At 43.1% G+C, this 21,906-nt stretch overlaps 1 protein-coding gene across 1 annotated transcript; it reads left to right on the top strand.

Moving 5' to 3' along the window:
* Window positions 1-693: 693 nt before the first annotated feature.
* Window positions 694-12,389, top strand: LOC137046621 (proteinase-activated receptor 1-like). The gene is made up of 2 exons (XM_067423910.1): window positions 694-735; window positions 10,104-12,389. Exon 2 carries the CDS (start codon window positions 10,178-10,180, stop codon window positions 11,183-11,185), a length of 1,008 nt encoding a protein of 335 aa, XP_067280011.1. The 5' UTR covers window positions 694-735; window positions 10,104-10,177; the 3' UTR covers window positions 11,186-12,389.
* Window positions 12,390-21,906: the final 9,517 nt, after the last annotated feature.

Raw genomic sequence — 21,906 nt, 5'->3', positions numbered from 1 at the left:
TCATTCACTCATCACTAACCCAAAGAACTACTGAATAGTTGAACACAAAGTTGTGTGTTTGTGTGAGTTGTGTGTACATAGGTTAATACAAGCAGAGTAAAATACTTTATTAATACACAGGCACTAGAAAAAGGTTGTGCCCACACTATGACAATTTAGTTGCTCAGGATGAATAGATTTGTGTGCGATGCATTGCTTTGCACAGCAGGTGTCACTAGGGAGCACACTGTTTCATGAGGCTTCGGGTAAATGATCCTTTTGGTGAACCAATGGGCTGGAAAGCCTCAGTGGTTCAGGAAGCCTTATTTGGACATCACTACCCATGAGGGGGGAAAAACACATAATCATAAAACATAAACCAAAGACTCAAAGATATCAAAGGAACCACGGGAAACCGGGAGACGTAGACGAAACATACACAAGGATCCAACACAGACTGACAAACACAAGGAGCTTAAAAGGGGAAGAAATCAAGAGGGAACAGGTGGGAGAAATCAACACTAATCAGATAACAAGGGGGAGGGATCAGACAATGACAGGAGCACATGCAAGACATGACAAAACCCACATGTGCACACAAGACAGGACAGGCATGTGACAGGTTCGTTTAATTACTCTTTGGTGGTGTTATGAGAGCTTTCACTAATGGTCTTTTTGTGTTGATTACAGATTCTGACTGTGTTCCGCCTCCTTCCTACAGAACCAGCATTAACCACACTAACTCTTCAACAACGGGTAATATAAAACAACTAATCACAATTAACAATTTTACGCTTGGTGACGAATTAGTGTCTTATTCGTATAAATTCCTACAATATTGTTACTCATGAAATGATAACATTAATCTGGATTTTGTTTTTTGACTTGTATTCCTCTTGTGCAGAACTCCCACTGTACACATTTGATCGTTGTTATTATTGTAGTTGACTTTTAGTTAAGTAATTATGTGTGTGTGTGGTCAAACTGCAAGCACAAAATAATTCACAATTAACATTTGGTAATGTTCACTTCACCAAATACGGTTCTGTTGTAACATCAGCTTTGTGGACTAAGCATTACATTTTGTTAATCAACTAAATGCAATATATTTTACAGGCAATATAAGTTAAACATTAAATTTCTACACCAACAAAGCAAATATAACTTTAGGCGCTAATCGCTAATAGCGATCTACATAGTGATAAACAAACCATCACAATCTTAAACAACAAAACATTACTCACCACGCTGGGAATATATTGTTAGATTATAGTTTTATCTGGGATTAAGGGTGCGTTCACACTTGTCATGTTTGGTTCGATTAAAACGAACCCTGATGCGGTTGCTCGGTTAGTGCGGTTCATTTGAACATATGTGAACGCTGCCATCCGAACCCTGGTGCGCACCAAACAAGCGGACCGAGACCGCTAAAAAGATGGGTCTCGGTCCGCTTCCAAGCGAACTCTGGTGCGGTTCGATTGATATATGAACGCAACACGGACCAAAGACATGTAAATGGACCAAAAACCGGACGTAATGTCACAAGATGCCACGCATAATGCAGCTGATTTGACAACGCGGAAAGACCGGTGTATCCAAAATGAGTAACTTTAACGTTAGAGGGCAAACGTGGAGCAACGAGGAAGTGCCTAATCAATATTTGGTCAGACGAGCATGTTTCGAAAATGCTAGAAAAAACACACAAACAGCATACCTGGCTCTTCTCTTCAAAGTTCCTGTGTTGCCCATTATTAGCAGGTACAGACGACAGAACGGCCGTCTCTTTTGCATAAGAGTCGCCCCTCTTTTTTCAGCACAACGGAGGAAATCCTGCTGCTGTTTTGAATGTTTTAAACATTTTATGACCTCTTCATGAGTTCTCAGAGGGTAAAAATAATGCCACATGTACACGCATAAAATGATCGCGTTTAATCCAGCACACAGCATTCTTTTGAACATTTCATGAGCTCTTCATGAGTTCTCTGGTAAAAAATAATGTCATATGTGTTACACGCATAAAATGATCGCGTTTAATCCAGCACACAGCGTTGTTTTGAACATTTCATGAGCTCTTCATGAGTTCTCTGGTAAAAAATAATGCCATATGTGTTACACGCATAAAATGATCGCGTTTAATCTGTAGTGGAACCTACGTGACACTAGGGGGCACACCAGTTCATTAACGCCTCTAGAGAGTTATGTATAGAATATAGGGGAATAAGAAATAAAGTTATCAGGAGTGACTGAGCTGTTTGTGTCGTGATGTTCCATGTTAAGAAATAACCATCTGTTACATGGTGTCAGAAGTGGTTTTCAGAACCTGAAGGAACAAGAAGCTAGCGCCCGAGATTAAAAGTGAGTCAACAGAAAAATATGGATCAAATATTTTCGCTGACACCTCCGGGAAGCTTTAATTTCGACGAGCCCAGTGCATGGCCACAGTGGATGCGCCATTTTGAGCGATTCAGAGTAGCATCAGGGCTTGCAGAAAAACCCTCTGCCTACCAGGTAAACTCGCTTCTTTACATTATGGGGGAGAAAAGTGACGATGTTTTAAATACGTTGCCCCTAAGTGAGGAAGAGAAAAAGAGTTATGAAGGAGTCAAGAAGGCTTTAAGTGAGCACTTTATTGGCAGAAATAACGTCATTTATGAGAGGGCGAAATTCAATAGCAGATTTCAACAGCCTGGCGAATCAGCAGAGAGTTTTATCACGGACTTGAATAAGCTCGCGGAACACTGCAAATATGGTGATCTACACGAGGAAATGATCAGAGATCGTATTGTAGTGGGCATAAGAGATGCAAAGCTCTCAGAAAAACTGCAACTCAATCCAAATTTGACATTGGAAAAAATGATAACCCAAGTCAGACAAAATGAAGAAATAAAACGTCAGCAGCCAGTAATTAGACGAGAAAAGTCTGATGTGAAAGAGGTAAACGTTGATACAGTCATGACAAAGAGAACATCTAAAGCAAGAATGACAACAATGAGAGCTGAGGGGGCATTACAAAGAATGCAAAGTACTCATGATGCAGCTCAGAAAATAAAACAGATGGATTCCTGTAAAAGATGTGGGAAAAGTCCACAGCACCCATTGAAAATATGTCCAGTCAGAGAAGCAGAATGCAGAAAATGCAGGAAAAAAGGACATTTTGCTGCAGTTTGCCGGTCAGCTCCAAGACTTGAAGCGATAGTTGATAGTTCTTATGAGTCTGCTTTTTTGGGAGCGATCCAGACCCAAAAACAGGAAAATATGTGGCAACAGAAAATCCTGGTGAATAAAGAACAAATCACCTTTAAAATTGATACAGGTGCGGCAGTCACAGCGAGTCCGGCGTCTATGTATTCTGCTGCAAAGCAAGGGAAACTCAAAGATTCTAAAAAGATGATCTTGGGCCCTAACAACACTCCTTTGAAGGTGATAGGTACATTCAGTGCATGCCTGCAAAAGGACAAAAAGAGGATTCGGCAGGATATACAGTATTGTTCAAAATAATAGCAGTACAATGTGACTAACCAGAATAATCAAGGTTTTTAGTATATTTTTATTGCTACGTGGCAAACAAGTTACCAGTAGGTTCAGTAGATTGTCAGAAAACAAACAAGACCCAGCATTCATGATATGCACGCTCTTAAGGCTGTGCAATTGGGCAATTAGTTGAAAGGGGTGTGTTCAAAAAAATAGCAGTGTCTACCTTTGACTGTACAAACTCAAAACTATTTTGTACAAACATTTTTTTTTTCTGGGATTTAGCAATCCTGTGAATCACTAAACTAATATTTAGTTGTATGACCACAGTTTTTTAAAACTGCTTGACATCTGTGTGGCATGGAGTCAACCAACTTGTGGCACCTCTCAGCTGTTATTCCACTCCATGATTCTTTAACAACATTCCACAATTCATTCACATTTCTTGGTTTTGCTTCAGAAACAGCATTTTTGATATCACCCCACAAGTTCTCAATTGTATTAAGGTCTGGAGATTGGGCTGGCCACTCCATAACATTAATTTTGTTGGTTTGGAACCAAGACTTTGCCCGTTTACTAGTGTGTTTTGGGTCATTGTCTTGTTGAAACAACCGTTTCAAGGGCGTGTCCTCTTCAGCATAGGGCAACATGACCTCTTCAAGTATTTTAACATATGCAAACTGATCCATGATCCCTGGTATGCGATAAATAGGCCCAACACCATAGTAGGAGAAACATGCCCATATCATGATGCTTGCACCTCCATGCTTCACTGTCTTCACTGTGTACTGTGGCTTGAATTCAGAGTTTGGGGGTCGTCTCACAAACTGCCTGTGGCCCTTGGACCCAAAAAGAACAATTTTACTCTCATCAGTCCACAAAATGTTCCTCCATTTCTCTTTAGGCCAGTTGATGTGTTCTTTGGCAAATTGTAACCTCTTCTGCACATGCCTTTTTTTTAACAGAGGGACTTTGCGGGGGATTCTTGAAAATAGATTAGCTTCACACAGACGTCTTCTAACTGTCACAGTACTTACAGGTAACTCCAGACTGTCTTTGATCATCCTGGAGGTGATCATTGGCTGAGCCTTTGCCATTCTGGTTATTCTTCTATCCATTTTGATGGTTGTCTTCTGTTTTCTTCCACGTCTCTCTGGTTTTGCTCTCCATTTTAAGGCATTGGAGATCATTTTAGCTGAACAGCCTATATTTTTTTGCACCTCTTTATAGGTTTTCCCCTCTCTAATCAACTTTTTAATCAAAGTACGCTGTTCTTCTGAACAATGTCTTGAACGACCCATTTTCCTCAGCTTTCAAATGCATGTTCAACAAGTGTTGGCTTCATCCTTAAATAGGGGCCACCTGATTCACACCTGTTTCTTCACAAAATTGATGACCTCAGTGATTGAATGCCACACTGCTATTTTTTTGAAAACACCCCTTTCAACTAATTCAACTAATTGCCCAATTGCACAGCCTTAAGAGCGTGCATATCATGAATGCTGGGTCTCATTTGTTTTCTGAGAATCTACTGAACCTACTGGTAACTTGTTTGCCACGTAGCAATAAAAAATATACGAAAAACCTTGATTATTCTGGTTAGTCACATTGTACTGCTATTATTTTGAACAATACTGTATATGTGGTAATGGATTTAGTGATGCCGTTACTAGGATTGCCCGCAATCCAAGGCTTACAGTTACTGCAGCAGGTAGCCAACATGCATGAACCCTGGTGAGCAGTACAAAGCAATGTTTCCTAAAGTCTTCTCGGGTCTTGGGAAATTAGAGGGCAGCTACACGATCAAATTGTCGGAAGGAGCTGTTCCATATGCACTTTCAGCCCCTCGACGAGTACCTCTGCCGCTAATGGAGAGAGTGAAATTGGAACTCCACAGAATGGAAGAAATGGGAGTCATAAGACGAATTGAAGAGTCCACCCCCTGGTGCGCAGGAATGGTCGTCGTGTCAAAACCGAACGGAAATATCAGGATTTGTGTTGATTTTACAAGGCTGAACAAAAATGTGTGCAGAGAAAGACACATACTGCCAGCTGTGGATGAGACTTTAGCGCAGCTAGAGGGAGCAGCTGTGTTTTCAAAATTAGACGCCACGTCTGGGTTCTGGCAAATACCCTTAAACGAAGACTCGGAGCCGTTAACAACTTTTATTACACCCTTAGGTAGATACTGCTTCCGGCGTCTTCCTTTTGGGATATCTTTGGCCCCAAAGTATTTCCAGCTCAGAATCGCACAGATCGTTGCAGGATCGATTGGAACTCTTTGTCATGCAGACAATGTCCTAGTGTTTGGAAAAGACGAGAAAGAACACAATGAGAGACTGTATGAGGTATTGAGAAAGTTTGAAAAAGCAGGACTGACGCTGAACGACAAGTGTGTGTTTGCAGTCAATAGAGTGAAGTTCCTAGGACATACTGTAAGTGCCCAAGGGATTGAAGCGGACCAGGACAAGATTAAAGCTGTCATCAACATGCCTGAGCCACAGAATGTGGAAGGAGTGAGACACTTCATGGGAATGGTTAATTATGTCGGGAAGTTTTCACATCATCTGCTGACTCTCACAAAGCCACTGAGAGAACTGTTAAAAAATGACAGCACCTGGACATGGGATGCACAGCAGAAAGAAGCATTTGAAAAGGTAAAAAAAGAACTCAGCTCACCAGCTATACTGGCACAGTATAGTCCGAACAATGAGACTGTAGTTTCAGCCGACGCTTCATCCTATGGTCTTGGCGGGGTGCTCATGCAGAAACAGAAAAATGGAGAGTGGAGGCCTGTTGTGTATATCTCAAGAAGTCTAACACCCACAGAGACACTTGAAAAAGAAGCTCTTGCGGTAACATGGGCATGTGAGCGGCTCAGTGCATATCTGCTGGGATTGGAATTTACGATGCAGACCGACCACAAATATCTCTGTTGGGCAGCAGACCAATTGATGACTTACCTCCAAGAATTCTTCGGTTCAGACTGAGGTTGCTCAGATTCAGGTACAACATCATGCATGTCCCTGGAAAACAACTGGTCACTGCAGATGCATTGTCACGAGCACCAGCTGGACCTGAACAATTAACAGAAAATGAAAAATTGGAGGATGAGTGCAGAGTTTTTGTGGATCTCATATTTCAACAAATCCCTGCGACAAAAACAAAACTGAAACAGATTCAGGAAATGCAGAATGAGGATCTTGCATGCCAACAGCTGAAACGGTATACACTAAATGGCTGGCCAGAACATCAGAAATCAGTGTCGGAACATCTCATGCCATACTGGTCTCATAGAGCAGATATCCATGTAGCTGATGGGATTTTACTGAAAGGAGAACGGCTTTTGATTCCAAAACCCATGCGGAATGATATGCTTGAGAGACTTCATCAGGGTCATCAAGGAAGAACGAAGTGCATTGCGAGAGCACAGCAATCTATATGGTGGCCTGGTGTAATAAGAGACGTAAGAGAGTTGGTGGATAGGTGCGACATCTGCTGTCAGCATTCACAGCAGAAAACACAACAGTTGATGCCAACACCGTTACCAGCGAGACCCTGGCAACGTGTCGCAGCTGATATCTTTCAATGGGAAGGGGGCCATTATCTGGTCGTGATTGATTACTTTTCAAGATACATCGAGGTTACGAACTTACCAAAACTCATAACAGCAACAACAGCGGGAAGGCTGAAGGTAATCTTTGCCAGGTTTGGAATTCCTGAAACACTAGTGACAGATAACGGTCCACAGTTTGCATCATGTGAGTTTGCAGAGTTTGCACAAGACTACGATTTTGAACATGTTACAAGTAGTCCACGTTATCCGCAGAGCAATGGAGAGGCAGAGAGAGAGGTGCGAACAGTGAAACAGATGCTAAGGAAGAATCAACTCCCTTAGCTCATGGGATCTCGTCTGCAGAACTCATGATGGGGAGGAGAATAAGGTCAACGGTTCCAGTTACACCTAAATCTCTCACGCCAAGATGGCCAGACCTGAAAATGTTCAGAAGGAAAGACAGGATGTTAAAAGAGAAACAAAAGGAAACATTCAGGTCCCGCCACAGAGCTAAAGATCTACCAGTCATCATACCTGGACAGAAAGTGTGGATAAGGACTTCAAAGACCACTGGAACAGTTCAGGGAGAAGTATCAACACCCAGATCGTATCAGGTAGAAACTGAGGTGGGAACTTTGAGAAGAAACAGAGCTCATCTTACAGTTCTTCCAGGACCAACTCAGCAAGGGGTCCATGGAACAGTTACACGGTCGGGTAGGATTTCCCGTCCACCAGAAAGACTGGACTTATAAGTGAACATTGGAATAGGAAAGACCTGCTGTCAAGAAAAGGGCAGAATAATCCCTTCAGCAGAGTCAGGAATGTCCAGGCAGTCTACCCTTGCTTCCAGCTTAGGAATAGAAAGTTCAAGATTATATGTTGTGGAGATTGTCGTTCCAGCTGAGAAAGAAAAATATGCAACTATGTGAATATAAGTATACAGAATAGTAAAGAGGGGTGTTAAAGGGTCATGAAACCCCCCTGCTGCAGCGGTGTTTTTTCACACCTTCGATTTGAAAAAGCTTGTTAAAAGGGGAGTGGTCGACTGTGAAAAGGTGGGATGGTATTGTGTGGAAAGAGGGAATGTTTGCATAAATAGGGGAGTGTCAGTAGGTGCATTAAGATTAGCGATACCAACAGCAGCAGTTACAGCGGATCTGAGACATGTTCTTGGTTCACGTTGGCATTGTTTACCACAGAGAGATTAAATGAGGGATGAGTACAGCGAATGAGAGAGCTATGAGTGGCGTGCAGCAGAGATCGCAAATCATTCAGCTCTTCAAAGTTCAAACCAGCATAATTCAGTGAGAAATGAAAATAAATGTTATTCTGCATGACGAAATATTTTGCAAACGTGATAAAACTATATTTGTCCAAATATGCACGCTGTTTGGCAAGATGAACAACGCGCCGACGTGATAAGAGAACGTGAACCACCCAACATGCGATGTGATAGAGATGTGTAATTCTAGATCGGTGTAAAAGCGAAGAGGTTTGAGGCTAGTCTCGACCGTGCATTGCCGTGACGATCCGCGCTGTCTATCACTCGGCAGCTAAATCTATATTTGTCCAAATATGCAGCACACTGTTTCACTAAGAGCCCGAACACATGCGGTTTAGTGCATGGCTGTGACGACAAATAAAACGGAGAGGACGTGGCTTTTGTTCATTAGCCTACAGATTACAGATTGGTTATTTTGCACTCCTGACATAGATAGTCAACGCTTGCAGGTTCGGCGTGCGATTCCTCAAGTGAATTTTACTTTACCGAGCCTTTGTAACAAAGGCTTCCACAGACGGCGCCGGTTACAGCTCGCTCGGCGCCCTTTACGTTATTTCGTATCAGCACAACGCCTAGCTTTCCTCCGTGACTTTTCCGCACGCTGCTTCCAAAACTTCCCCAGCATATCTCTACAATAATGATGGAAGACGAGCCTGACAGAAGTGACTGTCTCATGCATATTAACTAAATTATCTTGTATGCATACTACAGCGCAGGGATTGGACTGAATGAGCTTTATGTCATGAATATATATCGAGAATCGCTCGGAGCGGTCGACGTCAGCATGTGCCCAGCATCCCATACTTGGGCCGAAAAGGCCGTGCCGACGTCAGCATTTGTGACGTTGCTCCGACTAAGCTTTTCAAACCGGAAGACAGAAATCGCTCTGAAAAATGCAAAAATAACTATTTTCACATATGCATACCATTAATGAGTACCCTTAGTGTTTTCAATGATGTGCAGCCTATACATATCTGTTTATCTCTCAAAAAAAGTTTCTCAAAAATTACATCTCAAAAAAAGTGTTTTGGGGTTTCATGACCCTTTAAGACTAAAAGGGGGGATGTAGGGGAACCTACGTGACACTAGGGGGCACACCAGTTCATTAACGCCTCGAGAGTTATGTATAGAATATAGGGGAATAAGAAATAAAGTTATCAGGAGTGACTGAGCTGTTTATGTGTCGTGATGTTCCATGTTAAGAAATAACCATCTGTTACATAATCCAGCACACAGCGTTGTTTTGAATGTTGTGAACATTTCATGAGCTCTTCATGAGTTCTCTGGTAAAAAATAATGCCATATGTACACGCATAAAATGCCCGCACGTGTAATCTGCACACAGCATTGTTTTGAATGTTCGGTAAACGAGCTCCTACGTCATATAAGCCGACCAATCAGGTTGTGACCGTCTCCCTGTGCCTTTGGTTCGGTAACTTTAGGTTCGCTGTTAAAAATGCCTGTGTGAACGCTAAGCGGACCAGGACTATTATGTTTCTTTTTGTTTTTTGGTCCGGACCAAACGAACCAAACGAACCGAACTACAAGTGTGAACGCACCCTAAGAGTTCAAATCTGCATTTTAAGATCAACATGGCTTTCTAGCTCACCTCTGAGTGCAGTTCCGTTTGTTTTCCTGTGGCTGAAACAACGTTCTTAAAGGGTCAGCACCCAACAAATTTAAAGTGTTTGCCCGATCTGTTTTTACCCCGGTGACGGTAATGTATAGGGGTTGCTCTCATGTTTACTTTCCCCTAATAATTGTATGTCTTAATAATAAATAACTTTCACGCTTTGTGTTTTGTGATGGTTACAGATTCTGACTGCCTTCTGACTGGTGGGTTTTTAACCTTTCCTTCAACGTCTCGAGCACCAAAAAAGCCGGGCAATATGTCAGATACAGCTGCATATAGTCACAACACTACACTAATCCCAGAGACACTGGACATCTCAGTGAAGTCTGCTGTCTTTCTCAAAGGCTTGATGTTCACACGCGTCATGCCCTCGTTCTACATCTTCATCATCCTCATTAGTTTGCCTCTGAACGCTTTGGCCTTGGTGACGTTCACCTGTAGGATTCGAGAGAAGAAACCAGCTGTGATCTACATGTCTCACCTGGCGTGTGTGGACCTGCTCTTCACCCTGCTGCTGCCTCTGAAGATCCACTACCAGCTGAACGCTTCAGATTGGGTGTTCGGTGAGGTGGCGTGTCGTGTGCTCAGTGCAGCTTACTACTGCTACATGTACTGCTCCATACTGCTGATGATGTGCATGAGTGTGGACAGACTGCTGGCCGTGGCGTTTCCCATCACCTCTCTAACCTGGAGGAGCGCAAGGAAAGCCACGTGTGTGTGTGTGCTGGTCTGGCTGCTGGCGCTCGCTGGTACGGTGCCACTTCTCTCAATGAGACAAACGCTCAAGGTTAATGATGTGGGCGTCACTTGTCATGATGCACTGCTCCGTAACGACCCTTCAGTGCTGTATTATGTGTACCTGTTCTCCATCCTCTCCTGCCTCTACTTCTTCCTGCCAATGCTTGTCACCTTATTGAGCTACTTTACAATCATATATGTACTCAGTGTAAAGTCTGATCGCTTGGCAACATCATCATCTTCAGGCAACCGAAGGAGAGCTGTGATTATGGCTATTGCCGTGCTGATTGAGTTTGTGATGTGTTTTGCTCCAACCAATGGCATCCTGTTTTACCACTGTGTTCGTTTAGCTACTGAAGGTGATTCATCATACGCTGCTTACCTGTTGGCTGTGTGTTTGGGGAGCGCAAGTGTTTTTCTGGATCCTCTTCTGTACTACTATGGCTCGTCTCAGTGCAGAAAGCAAATCAGATCTGTGTTTTTGGTGCAGAAAGACAAAAGAGTGAAAACATCTTCAAACACATAAAATGATTGTGCAGCTGTAACAAACAAAACAGAAATTATGAGGATCTTTATTACAACAACAACTGCCATATTCTTTCTTAACACGTTCACTGTGTTTATCTGCCAGTATTAACCGATTTGGAATGAACTGTTGGTGTTCAATTTCTCTGTATGAACTTATATATTATTCTATTTCTGAATATTTGGCAGAGAGACAACTATTTGAAGATCTGGAATCAGAGGGTGTAAAAAAAAAATCAAAACATTGAGGAAAATTGCCTTTAAAGTTGTCCGCCCTTAGCAGTGCATTTTAATAATACATAATTTATAAATTCACAGTAGGAAATTTACAAAATCTTCATGGAACATAATCTTTACTTAATATCCTAATGATTTTTGTCATAAAATAAAAATCAATAATTTTGACCCATACAATGCATTGTTGGCTGTTACCCCACTATACTCGTGAAACTTATGACTGGTTTTGTGGTCCAGGGTCACCATATGTGCTTGACCCTCTGCCTGGTATGGACTATGATTTTGGATTATTCTTATTAAATATTCCACCATGTATCCACGTCTGTGTCAGTCTCTACACAGTTCATATTGGCCAGCTCCTGCGTCCGCGTGCTGCTCACATGAACAGCTTCAGATTTGACTGCCGAAGGAACGCTGCATAAACAGCATATGAGACTGACACGCACTAGACACATTTTTTTAATAAAGTCATTATTTTTGTTTGTTTTATCTCATCTTTAACTCAGAAGAATGGGATGCTGGAGACGAAAATGTAACATTTACAGTGCACCTGGAAAGTATTCACAGTGTTCAACTTTTTCCAAATATACATGAAAGCTTTAGCAAGTTCTGCCAGGAAGACTTAATTGTTACGTCACTTCAACTTCTATCTATCCAATCACATTCTAATACTTGGGTATAAAAGATCGGTACTTACCCATGTTTGAGTTCGCAGATGCTGACGCACCAATTCACCGCCATCCTCCCCACCACCTCCAAGTCAAATCCTTCCCTACTCCACCCCACCACCACCACCAGGATGGTCCCTTCCATACCTCACGGGGGGGTCGGCTGCGCCTCTGCCTTCGTCTTCAGGCAGGATATGCAGAGTCCATACCCTCTGATTGCGAGCTACGGACGGGGCCTATGCCAAAGTACTTTATTGCTTGCTGGATTGTTAATAAATGGATTATTGTCACAGTATTTATTCTCCCGAGTCTTTCTGGCAGAAATAATGTTACAGCTTTATTCCAAAATGTATTAAATTTATTATGTTCCATTATTCAATACAAACAATACCCCATAATGACATTGTAAAAGAAGTTTGTTTGAAATCTTTGCAAATTTATATTAAATAAATGAATAAATGTAAAAAAAAAAAAAAAAAAATCTCATAAGTCTTCACACAGCCTTTTCCATGACACTCAAAATTTAGATTGGGTTAATCCTGTTTCCACTGATTCTCCTTGGCTGAATCCGAAATCAACCCCCTATACCTTCACCTATACTTTCATAAAGTCATTTTTGCTTATGGTTTAACTGAATCATCGAAGGTCAGAAGCAAGTACATTGGTCAATAATGTGAGATTAAATTCATAAAAAAGTTTAATTGCATTCAATTATTTGTTTTATACAATATATTTAATTATTGGAGGTTTGTGTATTATTCTGATTGTGCATTTGACTGATTTAAATAATTTTTAGGAATACAGTTTTTTTTTGTGTGTGTGTGCAAGTGAGATAAGTAAATGTATGCTCACATTTAGTCGGGACTCCGGAGTGACGAGCAGAACATCCAAGACACACAGGAACAGGAAACACCACACAGACAGGAAGCAAACAAACTACAATAATCTGACAACAGAACATGGTGAGAACCCTGTATAAATAGCCCCGGTGATGAGTAAAGGTGTCTGTGATCAGAGTGAAGTAATCAGAAACCACGCCTCCCACAAAACCACACACACACTAAAGGTGAGACGATGTATTCATATAACGTGACAGTACCCCTCCCTCTAGGAGTGCCTCTTGGCGTTCCCAGAAGGACCTACCTGTCTATTGAAATCATCAATGAGAGAGTGATCCAGTATGTCCCTAGCAGGAACCCAACTTCTCTCCTCTGAACCATAACCTTCCCAGTCCACCAAGTACTGGAATCCGCGGCCCCTCCGTCTCGAATCCAAAATCCGATTTACAGAATAAATAGGCTCCCCATCTACGAGATGCGGCGGTGGGGGAACCGGGACAGGCAGGTTAATGCGAGAATAAAAAACAGCTTTCAGTTTGGAAACATGAAATGCGGGATGTATCCTCTTGTATGCAGGAGGCAACTTGAGGCGGTCAGTCACCAGACTAATAATGTTGGTGACTGTGAACGGGCCAAAAAAATTGGGGGCTAATTTATTACTCACGGAGCGCAAAGGAATGTTCTTTTTAGAAAGCCACACTTTTTGACCCACGACGTAGACGGGAGGCTTAGACCAGTGGCGATCGGCTTGGGTCTTGGTGCGCTCTCCCACCCGGGGCAGAGTCTCGCGGGCTCTACTCCAGGTCTGGCGACACCTCTGGACAAAGGCGTGAGCAGAGGAGACCAGATTCCAGACCAGGAAAAATAGGTGTCTGGTACCCTAAACTAGACTTAAACGGAGATAGGCCCGTGGCCGACATTAGTAAGGAGCTGTGTGCGTGCTCAACCCAAGAAATCTGTTGACTCCAGGAGGAAGGGTTCTTGAAGACCAAACATCGCAACACCCTCTCAAGATCCTGGTTGTCGTGCTAGGTCTGACCATTGCTCTGGGGACGGAAACCCAAAGACAGACTCACAGTAGCTCCCAGTAATCTACAAAACTCTTGCCAAAATTTGGACACAAATTGGGGCACCCTGTCAAAAACCACGTCTATCGGAAGGCCATGAAAACGAAAGACGTGGTTGATGACAGCCACTGCTGTCTCCTTGGCAGAAGGTAATTTGGCCAATGGTATGAAATAAACCATTTTCGAAAAGCGGTCCACGACGGTTAAAACCACTCTCTTGCCCTGGGAGGGCAGGAGGGCGGTAATAAAATCTAGAGTGATATGGGACCAGGGTCTTAAAGGAACAGACAGCGGCTGGAGTAACCCATCTGGTGAACGATTGGAAGTTTTACCTATGGCACACACTGAACACGCCAAAACAAATTCCCGAATTCCGCATGCCATCCCTGGCCACCAAACCGTTGCTTGACTAGAAATCTAGTTCTATTAACCCTCTGTGTGACAAGCCACATTGGAACCATGACCCCACTGAATGACGTCGGACCGGACCCCCTCAGACACAAATAAACGACTCGGTGAGCCACCAAGCGGAGGCGTTATCCCTTCTAAGGCCGTCCTGACCTTCGACTCGATCTCCCATGTGAGTGTAGAGATGATGAGTTTCTCTGGAAAAATACACTCGGGAGTAGACGGGCGCTCGGATCGGTCAAAAACATGCAATAAAGCATCGGATTTGATATTCTTAGAACCCGGACAATACGATCAAAAGTGCCCACCGAGCCTGCCTAGAGTTAAGTCTTTTAGCAGATCTGTACTCCAGATTCGTATGATCGGTCCATATGATAAAAGGAACCCCCGAACCTTCTAACCAGTGGCGCCATTCTTCCAATGTGAGCTTAACTGCCAACAATTCCTTGTTACCAATGTCGTTATTACTCTCGGATGGAGATAAGCGATGTGTAAAGAACGCGCAAGGATGCATCTTGTCGTCCAAAGAAGAGCGCTGTGACAGCACCGCCCCTACCCCCACCTCTGATGAGTCCACCTCCACCATGAACTGACGTGATGCATCAGGGGCAACGAGAATGGGAGCCAAAACAAAGCGGCTCTTAAGTTTGGAAAATGTAGCTTCGGCTACACCAGACCACCTGAACGTCGTCCTGGAGGAGGTCAATAAGGTCAGAGGTGTGGCTAGTTGGCTGTAATTATGAATTAAACTCCAGCATAGAATCGACCCGTAGTGGTAACTCCATGGTTAAGGCTCTCGGGAAGGTCAAACGCACGTTGATACGGTCAGCCAGCCCATGCAGGAATCGGTCCCACTGAGCCTCCTCGTTCCAGCAGCACTCAGTGGCCAGGGTGCAGAACTGCCTTGGTGGAGATCGGACAGTTTCCAGGCCGCCTTGCGGCCCGCCACCGTCCGGGTCAAACACCCATCTCATCTCCTCCTCGAGTGCATGGAACGAGGAACAGCATGGATCCTTGTTCTCCCACACCGCCACTCTCCAAGCCGCACGTCCAGACAGTTGGTTCAGCACTTATGTCACCATTGAAAATGTTACTGATTGGAGTGAGAAAAACAACGAGCATCTCAACAGAAAAGACCAAAACATCTCTTGCTCTCCCGAGTATCTCTCTGGCATAGGGATCCTGGGCTGGTGCTGATGGGAACTGTCCCTCGGGTTGAGGGGAACACGCATTGTGTTGGGCGCAGCGGCCGATCTTAGTTGTTGGATCTGGGTAGAAAGCTGGGTAGTACTGCCTGAGTAGTAGCAGAGACCAGTCCCTCTTGCTGGTCCATCCATTGACTACTAACAATCAAATCTTCCTGTAGCTCTGCCATTCTCGCTGGATCCATGATGAGTAGGTCAGATTATTCTGTTACGTCTGCTGGTGGAAAAGAGACAGAGAATCCAGTAGCGAGAATCAAAGTATTTATTATACTCAAGTTCAGAAAGAACATAAACAGTGCGCTGTAAGATGCGAGACGAATACTCAGGAACACCATAGAACAGGCAGGCTGAAGATCAGGCACCAGCTGGGCAGGCAGATAGATCAAACACGCAGGGTTGCGAATGGGCTATCCAAAACAACGGGAGACGGGACTCCAGAGCAATGAGCGGAACTTCCAAGACACACAGGAACAGGAAACACCACACAGACAGGAACCAAACGAACTGCAATAATCTGACAACAGAACATGATGAGAACCCTGTATAAATAGCCCCGGTGATGAGTAAAGGTGTCTGTGATCAGAGTGAAGTAATCAGAAACCACGCCTCCCACAAAACCACACACACACTAAAGGTGAGACGATGCATTCATATAACGTGACAGTACCCCTCCCTCTAGGAGTGCCTCTTGGCGTTCCCGGAAGGACCTACCTGTCTATTGAAATCATCAATGAGAGAGTGATCCAGTATGTCCCTAGCAGGAACCCAACTTCTCTCCTCTGGACCATAACCTTCCCAGTCCACCAAGTACTGGAATCCGCGGCCCCTCCGTCTCGAGTCCAGAATTCGATTTACCGAATAAGTAGGCTCCCCATCTACGAGATGCGGCGGTGGGGGAACCGGGACAGGCGGGTTAATGCGAGAATAAAAAAACAGGCTTCAGTTTGGAAACATGAAATGCGGGATGTATCCTCTTGTATGCAGGAGGCAGTTTGAGGCGGACAGTCACCAGACTAATAAACTTGGTGATTGTGAACGGGCCAATACATTTGGGGGCTAATTTATTACTCACGGAGCGCAAAGGAATGTTCTTTGTAGAAAGCCACACTTTTTGACCCACGACGTAGACGGCAGGCTTAGAACGGTGGCGATCAGCTTGGTTCTTGGTGTGCTCTCCCACCCGGGGCAGAGTCTCGCGGGCTCTACTCCAGGTCTGGGGACACCTCTGGACAAAGGCGTGAGCGGAGGAGACCGCGACCTCGGATTCCAGACCAGGAAAAATAGGTGTCTGGTACCCTAAAGTAGACTTAAATGGAGATAGGCCCGTGGCCGACATTAGTAAGGAGCTGTGTGTAAGGAGCATTAGTAACCACGTCTATCGGAAGGCCATGGAAACGAAAGACGTGGTCGATGACAGCCACTGCTGTCTCCTTGGCAGAAGATAATTTGGCCAATGGGATGAAATGAACCATTTTCGAAAACCTGTCCACAACGGTTAAAACCACTGTCTTATAGCCCCGGTGATGAGTAAAGCAGGTGTCCGTGATCAGAGTTAAGTCATCAGAAACCACGCCTCTCACAAAACCAAACACACACTAAAGGTGAGACGATGCATTCATATAACGTGACATCAACAATCGTAGAAAGGGTGTTTGCATGAATTGAGACAGGAGAAAACATATAAGGAGATTATAGGTTTTATAGGATTATAGGTTTTATATTATAGGATCCATAGCTTCTCTATCAGAGTTTATGTTAAACCCACCAATAGCACGGCAGGAGGATAAGCAGTCTGTGATTGGTTCCCGCAAAAGTGTAACAGAAGCAGGATAAATTAATGAACAGGCTTCCAGCCTAAGCTGCAGGGCAAATTGCTGGCAGATCAGGCTGGGTTTACAGTCTAACTGGTAAACTTTCACATGCTTTACAGCTACTGTGATATGTTCACATAGTCAGCACATTCTAGATAAATGCATTGTTTAAAATACTGGAGATGCTCTGCATTTTATTATGCTGCATTTCTTTTCTTTTTTTATTCTTTCAAAAACATCAAATCTTTGATTTTGATACATCACCATGAAATTCTGATTTTGTACACTCTCAAACCATCGCCTCTTTCAGAGCTGTGAGTGATGCATGTTATTAGCATCCTCTCCCATGCGCGCTTTGGGTTGAGTAATGGCATTAAATGGACTCCAAATAGAGGCTGAAATGTCCAGTGAAAGGTCTAGTGATTAAATGCTAGGATGCATGTTACCATCTGATGACATCTCCATTAGATACTGAGTGTTAAGAGGTTAAAAAAACACTGTAGTAAACGCTGTTCTGTCTAGGGAATCTCTAATAGAGAAGGTGTTCAGAAGATAGAAATATATTAGGTATTGTGAGATCTCTTTCCTTCAATGAAGGATTCACATCTCATTTGTCTGCAGGCAAGTGATTATTATTTGTCTTAATTGGTAATTAAACACTTTGCATGAGAAGCAAATTTATTAGATTTTTTTCCCCAGAAAATATATCTTGAATTTAGTTTTTTTTTTTGTCATGAATAGGTTTATGCCTTGTTTTTCATTTTAGTTTTAGTCTATACCTTTTCAGCATTTTTGCTTATAATCAAAATGACTACATGGATTTTCTGATAAATGAATCATCTTGGTGGCGATGTTTATTCATATGTCCAGCCAAGTAGGTCAACAGTCTTTTTTTATTATAATTATTATGGACTTATAATTATTATTATAATTATTACTACATTATGTCTGAAAAGAAAATACTCAGTACTATTTAGTAGATGAAAAAAAATAGCTTCAGGAGACACGCCCACAAAACCACCATCATTTATCATAATTTATCATTTCATTTGAATGAGGCTCAAGGCACCAGTGATGTCATTCACACTCAGGAATCAAGAAGGACACTGTGCGGCTGTGGCTGTTTAGGATTCAGAATTTGTATAATTTCAATTTGTTGTAACTTTGATTATTTAGAAGTTAGAAACTGTCAGCTGATCTGCAATCATGGGAATGAAAACTGTCTTGCTTTTCATTACGGCTGTGCAGAATGGCACTGCAATCTGGGGTGAGTACATCAGCTCAAAATGAGCCCTTAAAGAAAGAATCTGATCATTTTGACTAGAAATGTCTGGCAGATGTACTGTAACAGATTCAACCCGGCGCTCTGGTGGAGTTTAAATAGTCTGTAATCGGTGCTCTTGGGAAAGGGAAAAGACGAATGGCAAAAAAGGCAGGTCCAAGGCACTCAGTTAAGTAAAGGATGAGGAAATAATTAAAAAGCCTTTATTTGGTATGGCTTAAATCATTTTAAAATACAAGAGCCAACATGTTTCGACCCAAATTGGTCTTCATCAGGGCAGAGCAGTGTTGATGTGTTGTAAGTGTTATGTGTTAAGTGTTAGGACAAATGCTCAAGTTTAAGAATATGGTCGACTGGGCATCACTTCATGATGCACTGCTCCGCAACGACCCTTCAATGCTGCATTATGTGTACCTGTTCTCCATCCTCTCCTGCCTCTAAATGTTCTTGTCACTGGTTGTCACCTTAGTGAGCTACTTTACTATCATATACAGCTCGGGAAAAAATTAAGAGACCACTCAACTCAACCACCCACTCCGGAGCAGCTCATGATCCAGGGTTAGTTTGCTTAAAGGGGGGGTGAAACACTCAGTTTCAGTCAGTGTCATGTCAATCTTGAGTACCTATAGAGTAGCATTACATCCTGCATATCTCCGAAAAGTCTTTATTTTTTTTATAATTATATAAGAAAGATGCGCTGTTCCGAGTCTTTCCGAAAAAAGCCGAGCGGGTGGGGGCGTGTCGTGTGAGCGGAGCTAAATAATGACGTGTGCGCTGCTGCTTTTGTGTTGAGTCGAGTGCGTCGTAAAGCTGTCATCCCTAACAGCGGGAAAAAAACTTTATTCAAAATAAAAATATGGCTTTTAATCAGATACAGCCATACATCTATGATCCGGAATCAGACCCAGAGGCTGCAGTTGAACAGGAGCAGCAGCAAAAACGACTAGAGCAGGACGTCTCTATATGGTACAAGTTATACACTAACTATATAATATGCTTAGCGGCTTGTGTTATTTACATATTTATACTTGAATTATATCGTCGTATTTTTGTCTTTGAAGGTGTACATGTGGGAAGTGCAGTTGTGCACGTGTGTTTGTGTGTTTACGCGTGGTTTAGACAATTGTAACGTTAGTAAGCGGACTGGTTTTGCACCGCAGGCTAGTGTTTACATAGAAAGACACGGAATAGTAGCGCATTTGAATGAAGAAGCGTGCTTATTTAGTTCAACATATTTCCCCACTCTTTGTGTATTGTTGTTTGGAGTGCTTTTACAATACACAAACATAAAGTTACACATATAGTGGCCAGCTAAACAAATGTACACTCACTACACATCGCATGCTCCATTGATCAATTAACTATACGTGATCATGTTTGGGCTACTTGATGAGCATAGACATTTGAAGCACTCTTACTCACAGCCTGCGGTTCTAACGTTGGGACCTTTATCGTTGGGACTGCTCCATCCTTCAGCACCTTGTTTATGAAACAGTCGGCACCGAAATGCAGCGAACAGATATAAACATTCGCGCAACTCAGTTGCTGATCCGGAAAAGCAAATTACATCCACTGTTGCCTTAACGCGGGGGTTTTGGGGAATCTGTGCAGGACTGTCTTGGTCTGGCAACCAAAAACGCACTTTTTTGGTGACATTGTTATGTGCACATCCCCTGTCCAGCAGCCTACGAGCCAGCGCTTTGATGGGCGTAGCCTGTTGCTTTCGCTCTCTCCCACTCTCTCTCTCACGCGCTTCCGGTAGAATTGTCCGTAAGGCCCATACAAGGAAATTCCGCCCCCATTAACGTCAAAGGGGACGCATGATCTCAAAAAACTTGCCGAAACTTATGACTAACCGGAAGTAGTATTTTTGACAAAGAAATACTCCCATCAAACGTCCACCTTAACTTTTGAAACTTTGTCTATGTTTAGTATGGGATTCCAAGTCTTTAACAGTGTAAAAAGATCAGTATGCATGAAACAGCATTTCACCCCCCCTTTAAAGGGGTACTTCAGCGCTGGGAAGATGAATCTGTATTTAAACTGGGTCATCAATGTAGTAGAAATGTGAAATTATTTTTGAATTTGGTGCCTTCTAGACTGAGAAAAGACAGAAAATGTATTTTTGTCCCATGGGGATGAAAGACTACAATTCCCAGAATGCTTCGCTGCCCTGTGCCATTCCCAACGCCACCAACTTGATTACAGTGACTGAGCTAGAGGAGACACTACAATTAAAAACTGAACGTGTCTGTTCAATATAATGAGTGAGTCACCGCGCGAGTATCACAGCACTGAGCACTAACTACAGGAGTGATGAGACCTGAGGTAATCGCGACTACACTCGAGGCATACATTCACAACGCGAGTTCAGTCTGGCGTGTTTCAGTTCATGCCTTTACAAGCTTAACTTTCATAGAAATTAATTTGAGAAGTTAAAAGTCTTACATTGCACACCATAGCTCCGTTTAAATGAGTGCCTGTATAGCTGCCAGCTGAGCTCTCCCTGCAAGCTGAGTGTTATCTCCCATCCCCCATGCGCGGATTCAAAACATGCGGAAATGGCTCCCTCTGCTGGCTGTAGTCTTTAGCCTTTGGGCAAACATTCCTCCTATGATGCAAAAATCGTCAATTTGCATCATAGGAGGAATTTTTCCAGAAATAAAATGCATAAATCTCTTGTCTCAGGGAGATATGAGGGGGAAAAGCACAATAATTTGAATATACTCCAGGGTTTCTACTGATACAAAGCCATATGCTAATCGCTGAAGTAACCCTTTAAGAGGTATTCAGATTAGTTTAATATAATTTAAGTTACTGTCCGTAAGTGTTTTTTGTCTTCAAGATTTACAAAAATTATATAATGAGAATGTGAATCTATTTTTCAAACCATGTTTTTGTCTTACCCTGAATAATTCGTCATTGCCCCGCCGTGCACTTGCTCTATTTCGAGCGACGACCCGCATGGTAAGTAAACATTATATATTTATTATACATATATATGGACCTGCCCACACGCGTGAGGCGGCCTCGGCCAGGCCTCCCTCGACCGCGGCCTTGGGTTCAGATGTTTAGCTGTAGGACATCTAGTGTGAGCGGGCTATTTCCCTTCTCTATCATTCCCCAGCGCATGCCCGGAAGCAGGTGAGATCGTTTCTTTCGGCCCTGCTGACATTTTGCTTACGACAGCGTCCGACGGCCTGTC

The sequence above is a fragment of the Pseudorasbora parva genome, chromosome 18 (assembly GCF_024679245.1).
Source record: "Pseudorasbora parva isolate DD20220531a chromosome 18, ASM2467924v1, whole genome shotgun sequence".
Taxonomy (NCBI): Eukaryota; Metazoa; Chordata; class Actinopteri; order Cypriniformes; family Gobionidae; genus Pseudorasbora; species Pseudorasbora parva.
Note: the sequence above shows the minus strand (reverse complement) of the source record. Positions and strands in the feature narration are given on the sequence as shown.

What these genes read in the sequence shown, in the direction of transcription:
- LOC137046621 (XM_067423910.1), top strand. Translation starts at nt 10,178, where the DNA reads ATGTCAGATACAGCTGCATATAGTCACAACACTACACTAATCCCAGAG.